The 10,611-nt window shown below is 36.2% G+C and overlaps 1 protein-coding gene across 1 annotated transcript; it reads right to left on the reverse strand.

The window, feature by feature from the left end:
- Positions 1-6,564: 6,564 nt before the first annotated feature.
- On the reverse strand, positions 6,565-10,081 carry LOC130989107 (actin-1). The gene is made up of 5 exons (XM_057913069.1): positions 9,943-10,081; positions 8,988-9,057; positions 8,330-8,723; positions 7,622-8,235; positions 6,565-6,897 (listed from the first exon to the last, which is right to left on the reverse strand). The coding sequence occupies exons 2-5, from the start codon at positions 9,045-9,047 to the stop codon at positions 6,832-6,834; spliced, it is 1,134 nt and encodes a 377-aa protein (XP_057769052.1). The 5' UTR covers positions 9,048-9,057; positions 9,943-10,081; the 3' UTR covers positions 6,565-6,831.
- Between the last annotated feature and the right edge of the window lie 530 nt (positions 10,082-10,611).

Here is a 10,611-nt window from a genome sequence, read left to right on the forward strand (position 1 = left end):
ATCAAAAGGCACATACTCGGTACAAGGCATCGGAGATAGAATAGGTGGTATAATCTCTGAAGGAGGCATTGAAAATGGTGATGTCGCTGGGGCCGGCTCCCAAGGAGGCAGATCAGCACTGGGAAAGGGTATCAATGTCAAATAATGAAATGGATCAAAATCCATGTATGGCGTCCCAGTCTGCAGAATGCCCTACTCCGGAACAGCAGAATCCGGAACAATGGGCTCTAAAACAACGGCCTTATCAGGTACGAATGGCTCCGGAATATACGGAACCTCATCAACTGGGGGTGCAGGTAAGATCGAAAAAGGATCTGTCGGAGGAGGGGGTGCATCATAAGGTGGCGGTGGGGGATCATCAAAAGCAAGGTAGCGGTGACTAATCATCGCTACAAAACCCCTAAAATCTGCACGCACTAAACGTCCAAACTCAGTCCTAACTATATACTGCAGCACTAGTGAAGCCGCCCAACCTTGCCACTCAGGTGGTAACTGTGGAATCAACATCGTGATAGCCTCTGCTTCGTCAATCCCATATGCGGTAGTCTCCAGCCATCGGTTGTGGTAGTGGGCTAAAAATTCTCCGAGTGTATCCCCTTCTTGGGGCCTATAATCCCTGAACCATCGGCGCATCATCTCTCTTAAACGTCCCTGCATCCTGAAATAAAATTCTAACTTCTATCACATCAAGAATAAGGAACTTACTTGATACATCTCAAACAATGACATACTCAATCTCGTTTGGTACGGTGGTGCATTGGCTATTCTAGCCTCAATATTTCTCCATTTATTCCAAAACCACTGGCTCACATCATATTCCATCACCTCAAGCAGTTCCATCCATTAAAACATTACATATCTCGTTAGTACATCAAAACAACATTCAACATAAACACAGTACAAAAAATAACTTGTACCTCGATAAGCCGGAGGAGATGGGGCGCTGAGGTGTTGTTTTAGACTTACTCTCAATCTTACTTTCACTCTAGCCTAAGGATTCAAGGTAGGCTAGACTCAATCTCAAGGTAGGATTTAGTCTCATGAGTAAATGAGATCATAAGATTTACTCAACTCAAGGATAGTTGAAACCAATCATTTGACTCAATCGAGGAATTTTAACTCAATTAAAGAGTTTGAACTTAATCAAGAATGAAACTCAGAGCAAACGACCTGCTCTGATACCACTCTGTCGCAACCCGTCATCTAGCCAGTGATAGCGTAGATTGGGAATCGATACGACTAATAAAAAGATAGGGTAAAAACAAGCGAACTAGAAGACTCGTCAAGCGGAAGTTACTAATAATTCAAGTTAAAGCAATAAAATATCATCAAACTAAATAGAAACATGGTCGGCTTCATACATTCAAATGTGTCAAGGTTCTAGTCAACGAAAACAAAGGGAGTATAGTTAAATATTTACAATGATTCATAATGTTCAGGGTAGCACAGCATAACGTGATCAGACTATATGTATGAAGACATATAGCTGAGAGTAACAATCCTAATTAAGTTCATAGCTAGTCTTCAACTAATCACACTGCCGTATAGGACTAAAATACGGTACTAAAAAGGTCGTCTATGAACAACAGCCCTCCAGCGATCCCCCAATCTCTCTCCTTGCTCATCCTGCACATTTAGAAATACATGCAGGGCTGAGTATAAAATACTCAGTGGACATAAGCCGAAAATAAACAATCTCACTCTTAGAGCTATACAATTAACTTGCCATTTATACATCACACAGGGGTTTTTCTTTAAAAGAACCTGTGTAAGAAATTGATAAATTATAAGCATCATAAAGTAATGAAAAATAGACTGCAGTCATAAATACTTAGCATGTAGTACCACTTCTACAACTTATCATCATCATAGTACTGAGAAGTAGGCCTCCTTCTCAAGCACCGTAACCGGCCGACCTGACAGTCGGCTCACGGTCATTTCTGACCGGCCAACCCGGTATACAGCTCGCAGTTACCTCCGTGTACACAATCCCGCCTTTGGCAGGACCCGAAATTGTTTCATCCGTAGAGGGTAACATACAGGCTCGTCGTCATCAAAACTCGGCAAGTTAATTAGTTCAAACATCAATTTATCTCAAATCATCTTAAAACTTATAGACATCATCATAATCATTATTTAGAAAGCCTGTAATAGAGGTATTAGAAAGTAATGCCCACCTGGAAATCTTAGCTTTGGTCCTCGTATTTCGGAGAAATCCTACTTATGCCCTTGACTCGTGTCTTCAGATATCATCATTGGCATAGACGATTCATGTAAAATAAACGTCAATCAGACAAATCCTCACTAGGTTTACTATTCTCATCTAAGTACTAGTCCTCCCTTCTCATTGTTTCCTTGTAACTAATCACTCTTCGTAACTAAAACACTTTTATAATAATACTTCCTAATTATTCATTGATTCCATTATCAACCACATACCAAAGTTTTAAGTTAATATGTTCATTAAGGAAAGACTTCTAAATACACAAACCCATATAACCCTTAGCAATCACAAACTAAAGTTATGAGGTTATATCACATTCTTTAATATATACTCGATAATTCACATAATGCTTAATGATATTACTAAGTGGTTTAATATCTCAAGAGAACCAATTTGGTTAAGTACATTAAACTCGGAAAAAGTGTTATATATATATACAAACACACACATATATATATATATATATATATATGTATCCCATTAGCATTTTTATGAATTACTAAGGTGTATAGTTATCGTCATTAACACATGCAATTTACTAAATCAAAGGTAGGTGTACTTTGTGAAAAACTATACTTGACTTCATATACTCTGTCCCAACTTCAAGCAATAAACTGCTTTACCTCGGAACTCTCCTGGGTTTGGGACTCATACCGTTTGAAACCTCTTGACATCTAGTTTCATTTAAAAAAAAAGTAGGTTGCAAAACTCTAAGTGGTTTAAGAGATATGACCATTTTCCTACAGTCTACCATTTTCGACAGTTTTGTGCAACTGAAATTTTGGATTTTATAAAAATAGTAGATCTTGTCAAAAAGACTTAACATTTTATGGGTATCTAGCTAACATGCTCACCTTGTTCATATAAAAATTGGGAAACCATAAACTCAGAATAAGCTACTGGAAAAGTGACTCTAATATCAGTTTCTTCCACACTTCCGGTAGAAAGTTGCAGTTGGAGACTCATAATTTAAAAGGGTATCAAACGATGTCCAAAAGATCTCAAATTTTACATGAACGTTCCTAACACTTATATATACATACCATAAAAATTTCAAGGTTTTTGAGTATCAATAACCCTGTCGAATTCAATCAAGTCAGTAGCTTAAAAGCTAGCCAATTAACTCATCAACCTAGTCCATTTTAAGCATATAGCCAAGCATACTTTATTTTCTTGTCAACCAATTCATCATAATCTTCATCAATCATCATTTTAATCCATCAACAATCATAGCTACAATCTCATAAGCTCATTTTTTTATACTCTAGCCCTTACTTTCTTCATGAACTTCAACTTTCCAACATCACACAACCAACATCTTTATAAACCATATCTTAAAATCAAATCATGCTTTTCACTCAAAGACCAATAATTAACACCTTAATAGCATGCATATACTAGTTAGAAGACGACAAAATTTTAGAAGACTTCCAACCCTAGTATTTTCGAAAATTACAAAGAAAAGATAAGGTGGTGTTTTCATGCTTTGATCTTCCATTTACATGTTTATCAAGCTTAAAAAAAATAGGTTCATGTGTTTAGAAGCTTACTCTATGATTTTTGAAGAGGAAAAGTATAGCTCCTCCTTCTTGAAACCAAGCTTTCTATCACACTCAAGCTTTTGATTTATGGAGATAATGATGTTTTGAGCATGATTTAAGAGCTTTCTATGGTGTAGAATTGATCTATGGAGCTTTGGTTATGCCCAACAATGGAAGGTGTTGATGGAGAAAGAGAGAGAAAAGTGAGATGAAAGGGACGGCTGCTATGGTGAGGATGAAAGAGAAAGGTGTTATACATATATAACCTCATTTACTTAGCCAATAAGTATTGGATAATAACACATGCTTAATTATCCACTTGCATAAATATCTTATCCATCTATCCACTTGTTTTGACTTCTTCCGCACCAGAGCAGAGCTCGACTTCAGCTCTGCCACTCAGAGCAGAGCAGAGCTCAGCTTTCAGCTCTGCCATCAGAGCAGAGCTCGTCCTCAGCTCTGCCTCCAGAGCAGAGCTCGTCTTCAGCTCTGCCTCCAGAGCAGAGCTCGTCTTCAGCTCTGCCTCCAGAGCAGAGCTCGTCTTCAGCTCTGCCTCCAGAGCAGAGCTCGACTTCAGCTCTGCCTCCACAGCAGAGCTCGTCATCAGCTCTGCCTCCACAGCAGAGCTCGACTTCTCGACTCAGCTCTGCCTCCAGAGCAGAGCTCGACTTTAGCTCTGCTGCTAGAGCAGAGTTAAAAACTCGCCAGAGCAGAGCTGACTGACTCAGCAGAGCAGAGCTAACTGACTCGGCAGAGCAGAGATAACTGACTCGGCCAGAGCAGAGCTCAATTTTAGCTCTGTCACCAGAGCAGAGCTCGGGTTTTCAGCTCCGCCTCCAGAGCAGAGCTAGGCTCAACAACAGCTCTGCTTCCAGAGCAGAGCTCGGATACGCCAGAGCTCGGCTCGCCAGAGCTGCCACCGACTAAAGAAAGAAAAGAAAATTTTTAACTTCTTCTTAGTTCAAACAACATCTCTATACATCCTTATTTCCTCAAAGTATTTCATTTACTAGACTCATCATTGAAAATATAATAGCTCATACTATTGGGATATCTCATCTCATCATAAGATTATTTTTATATCTCGGTGCTCTTAAAAATAAATCTCAAAATATTTATAAACAGGTAAAATGCGGGGTGTTACACTTGTAATGCACGATTAATCATTTAACTTTTGGTTCGAATTTTGGAGGGGGCAAAATTTCACCATATTATCTGAATACATTATACATGCATTACAAACAGCTTATTCATGAATTTATATTGCCTTATTCATTAGTCAAATTTCTCACGAAAAATAGCATTCTTACTATAGTTTGGCTATAGTGATTAAATCACTAAAAAAAACTACTTTTTTAGCAAAGGATTTACTGAGTGAAAAAGAACCATCGGTAAATACCGAATCGCCTAGTGATTACTGAAGAAATTGACTTTCGAAAAATATTGAGGAATGTATCGAGATATTACTATCACAGTCCAAAATTCTTTACAATTTTTATTTGAAAATGCATAACATTGCACACAAAAATTTCAACCAGAGGGTCGGGGAGTGTGGGGGTGGGTGGCGAGAAATACCCGATTGGTTGCCAAAAGCAATGTATTTTTATGTACAATGTTATGCATTTTATTGTGCAAAGTATGCATTTTTGTGTTTACACATATGCATTTTTGTGTACAAAGTTATGCAAAAAAAAAAATTAATAATAATAATAATTAATGGGGAGGGGTGGGTGGGTCAGTGGCAAAAAATGCAATGCATTTTTGTGTGAAAATTTATGCATAAAAAATATGCCAGCTTAAAAATATCTAAATATATATTATATATATATAGGGGAGGGCTAGAATAAAAACACTCTTAAGTGTATAAAATATAAATGATTTTCAGCCCTTAGATCATCAAAATCTACGGTTGATTCGTAACCCTGTTGGATGAATTCGTGGTCATGAGTTCGAATCCCAAAGGTAACAAAGATTTATTTTTCGCAATTCGTAACTCTGTTGAATAAATTCATACGTAATCTACAAAAAATTCGTACATTGAGAAGCGTTTATATTTTATACACTTAAGAATGTTTTTATTCTAGCCCTCCCCTATATATATATATATATATATATATATATTTTTATTTTTTTAATATCCAAAAATTTTATTCCGATTTTACCTCTGCTCGAATTTTGCCTTGGAAGGCTTAGGAAGCTCTTTGTCACGTGTAACGTTCTTAGTGTGCCACATATACAAAATGTGTGGTCTAGATTTGGTACTACTCCCTCCGTCCGCCAAAATGATGTAAAATTGCTTGGGCACGAGATTTAATAAAATTGGTGATGATTTTGATGTAGTGGAGAAAGGGTCCCACCACTTTATGAGATGTGTGGTTGAGATTGAATTTTGAGTGGGTTTTTTGTAAATAAAGAGTGTTAGTAAGGATAAAATATTAAAGAGGATGGTGGGACCATTGCCATAAAAGGAAAGTGACAGAATCTTGGCGGACGCCAAATATAGTAATTTTTACATAATCTTGGCGGACGGAGGGAGTATATGTTATGTAAGGACATGGTACTACCGGAACCCAACCACATTGGTTTTTTCAAAATAATTTAACCAATTGATTTGACAACTGCAATAACCTGATCAAATGATCAATTCGATATCCAATTCCAATTTGAAAACATTGGTCGAATGCACCCCATATAACGATTGTGAGTTATGAAACAATAATTAGAGATCTATAAACGTAAATATCAAACAATAATTACATCGACATTGAAACAGGCACACAAGGTTAGAGGAACGCAACGTCTCAATAATAATGAATTAATATATTGAATATTTTTGTTCAATAAGTGCTATACATACGATCAAAGTTCAATTATAAATATAACTTAATTATGCTTGCTATCATAAGAAGCTCTCTTAAAATAAAAATAAAAATAAAAATTAAAGCAAGAAATACATACAAAAAAATGAAAAATGGCAAGACAATGACTTCCATACATTATATACTAAAACTTCTCCACTGCAATAAAATCCAAACAATTAAAAAGAGGACTTTCCATAGCAACCACTTAAAAGCATTTTCTGTGGACAATTGATGGACCAGACTCATCAAATTCACCCTTGGAAATCCACATCTGTTTCAACATAAACAAGAAAGCCAATAATTATAATAAAACCAAAAAATAATGAACACATGTTCGTTTTGATGGAAAATGATGGAAAACATATATTTTCACCATTTTTTTTTATGTTTTATAGGATGAGTAATTTTTTTAAGTAGAATCAAAATATGTCTTGTGCAACTCATTTTCCCTCATTTCACTATTATATATGATAAGTAATTAAGTAGTATGAAACCTGATGAGTTTTGATGAAAAATAACTTACACTATAATTTATAAATATCATTTAAAAAATAATTTAATACTTAGCACACTGATGAAATGAAACGATGAAGCTAGGGTTCATCAACTCGACCTTAATCACATTGGAGCACGATATTGAATTGAAATGATACGATCTACCTAAACCCGTCTAGAATATATACACCATACTCATCCCAAAATATAGTTAAAAATGCATTTAACTGCTCATAATTGAATTAAGTTAACCCACTTAATAATATTCACTAATTATGTGAACCCCTAAAATTTATATGAATAAATTATTAAAATAATGTTCGCATGCCCAATCCATGATCATTTTATCACGATGTATTATGATAATATTTTTTCATGTTTTCCACGCTAGATAGAGAACACATGATAAAAAAAAGATGGGACTTTTTTTTTTCAATGACAAATTTGCAACCATAGAGAACGCACATGAAAGGATAACCAACAAGAAAATGAAATTCTACCTGTTGGAATGTGCTTAGAGATGCAAGAATCGAGCCTCCGATCCAAACACTGTATTTTCTTTCAGGAGGGGCAACGACCTTAATTTTCATGCTGCTAGGAGCCAATGCAGTGATCTCCTTGCTCATGCGATCAGCAATGCCTCCGAACATAGTTGTGCCACCACTCAACACAATGTTACTATACAAATCCTTCCTGATGTCGACGTCACACTTCATGATAGAATTGTAGGTGGTCTCATGAATTCCTGCAGCTTCCATTCCGATGAAAGAAGGCTGAAAGAGTACTTCTGGGCAACGGAACCTCTCGGCCCCAATAGTAATGGTTTGGCCGTCGGGTAGCTCGTAATTCTGCTCGACAGAGGAGCTGGTCTTAGCAGTCTCAAGCTCCTGCTCGTAGTCGAGGGCCACGTACGAAAGCTTCTCCTTGACATCACGGACAATTTCTCGCTCTGCAGATGTGGTGAACATGTAACCTCTCTCAGTGAGGATTTTCATGAGATAGTCCGTTAGGTCACGCCCGGCCAGGTCTAGACGAAGGATAGCGTGCGGCAACGAGTATCCCTCATAAATTGGCACAGTATGACTCACACCATCACCAGAATCCAACACAATACCTATGAAGAAAAATACAAAATTAACAAACTACAAATTAAATTTCAGAGGTGGCGTTGTCAAAAGAAAAAGTTGGCCCAGAAATTAAAACTCCACCTGTTGTACGGCCACTGGCGTAGAGAGACAAGACAGCTTGAATTGCAACGTACATTGCAGGAGCATTGAATGTCTCGAACATGATCTGAGTCATTTTCTCCCTATTGGCCTTGGGATTTAAAGGTGCCTCGGTTAGAAGGATCGGGTGCTCCTCTGGAGCAACACGAAGCTCATTGTAGAAAGTGTGATGCCAGATCTTCTCCATATCATCCCAGTTGTTAACTATTCCATGCTCAATCGGATATTTTAAGGTTAGGATACCTCTTTTCGACTGAGCCTCATCTCCCACATATGCATCCTTTTGTCCCATCCCGACCATCACACCGGTGTGTCGGGGCCGCCCAACGATACTGGGGAAAACTGCTCTTGGAGCATCGTCCCCTGCGAACCCGGCCTAAGTACAAAAAATCTATATAAGTGCTAGTAGTTAAACATTTAAGGACATGCTGTAACTTTTAAAGGATGAAGATTGTCAAAAATAGTATGATGTATATTTTTCCATATACAAAATATAAATCATGGATTCTTAGCATTAACACATGTCAATCATCTACGAGTATAAATAATAGATATCACACAAATTTGGAATAGAGGATCTGAAATTGTTAATCTTATAACAATTTTCTATGATTGCGAAATCTCTTAAATTTACACTAACCTTCACCATTCCAGTTCCGTTATCACATACCAAGGGCTGAATATCATCGACCTCAGCCATTTTCTATCAACTGAAAAATATCGGAGTTAGTGTATGATTGCATTAGTTCACAAATGGCATTGCTAGAAACATGACACATGACCACATAAGAACACGAACATTCCTAATTGGATAACTATTCATGAAAAAAATAAGGCTGACTAATTTGTGAAATTGAACACATGTGCAATGAGTATCTATTTGTGATTTTTATTCCTTTAACCCGATAATAAACACTAGTATATTAGCTTTGATTTAAATAAGACAGCAAACCATAACTCAATTGATAAGATGAATATCCTCTCTAACTATTAAATCATAAATTCAAGTTATTGTAAGAGAATGATTAATCATTATTGATCCTCTTAAAAAACTTTATTTAATTCAAATCGGAGGTTATAATATGCAACAACCAACAAGGAAATTTTATATTCAAAATAGCTCACTATTTAAATTCAGAGATAATGAGGCTAAAAATGAGCTATAAATGAGACGTGCCATATTATTTGCATGCCTGTAACTTTTTCTGTTATCGTAGATTTAAGAAACATAATATATATTTAACACCAACAAACTAGTATATATGTTTCCCAAATGGCCGCACATGATTATCTTTCTAGTACAATTTTTTTTTGCGTAGTTAGCAAATATTGCACATGCATAAAAAGAAGAGTACGTGCAACGCAATAATTATAACCACATAAATCAAATTTTTATAAACAATCATATTTGTATTGATATGATAAAGAAAATACTGAGGGGGATTGACTCTCTCAATGATAATCAGATCTGATAAATTCACAAAAATATAAAAACAAAATCTTTGCACACATATCAATGGGAGATTACACCATGATCTCGCGTTAGGTAAAAGAATAATAATATCTTAAATCGACAAAAGAATAATAATGATAACCTTTATAGATTAAGAAAGCCTTCAACTGTTTATTCCCCCAGTTTGTTCTATCTATGGAGAGATCAAATGAGGCATCAATATGAATAGTGAGAATTCAGAGAAAGAGCCTCGATTTTATAGGACGTCCTATCTCAATGGTGCAAGTTTCACTTTCTAAATATATTTACTTTCCCATTTATTTCTGCTAACATATCTCTTTGCCATGCCAATATTGATTATTTTGGAAAACTGTCCTTGCAACACGGTACATGGCCAAATTAAACTCATGTTTTTATAATCAATTCGATCCCCCGATTGAATCGGGGGCAAACGCCTACGAAAAGATCGCTTGGATTTAAGAAAGGGTCGCTTGGATTTATCCATGGTTTGTTCGTATAGTTTATTTCTTATCCTGAAAATTCTATTCCTTAATTGTCATTTGAACTCCAAATAGGATTTATTTAAATGCAATATCTTCTAGTTATATTTCAATGTGTTCTATATAATGTCATTTTTCCCCTTTCAAGGATAAGACATCATTGGTTCAATCTATTTCTTTATTTCCCCATGAATCATATGTTTGTAACAATAGGGACATAATTTTCTCAATTCTAATCGATTGGGCGTATTGTGCCGGTTCTTTTGAGTAATATATCTGGAAATACCCGTTGATACCTTCTTAACACCATT

This window comes from Salvia miltiorrhiza, chromosome 6, assembly GCF_028751815.1.
Source record: "Salvia miltiorrhiza cultivar Shanhuang (shh) chromosome 6, IMPLAD_Smil_shh, whole genome shotgun sequence".
In the NCBI taxonomy this organism is placed as follows: Eukaryota; Viridiplantae; Streptophyta; class Magnoliopsida; order Lamiales; family Lamiaceae; genus Salvia; species Salvia miltiorrhiza.

What these genes read in the sequence shown, in the direction of transcription:
- LOC130989107 (XM_057913069.1), bottom strand. Translation starts at nt 9,047, where the DNA reads ATGGCTGAGGTCGATGATATTCAGCCCTTGGTATGTGATAACGGAACT. An exon ending in ACGGAACTGGAATGGTGAAG is followed by an intron (nt 8,724 to 8,987) that starts GTTAGTGTAAAT and finishes TTTTGTACTTAG; the next exon opens with GCCGGGTTCGCAGGGGACGA. An exon ending in CTCTAAGCACATTCCAACAG is followed by an intron (nt 6,898 to 7,621) that starts GTAGAATTTCAT and finishes ATGTTGAAACAG; the next exon opens with ATGTGGATTTCCAAGGGTGA.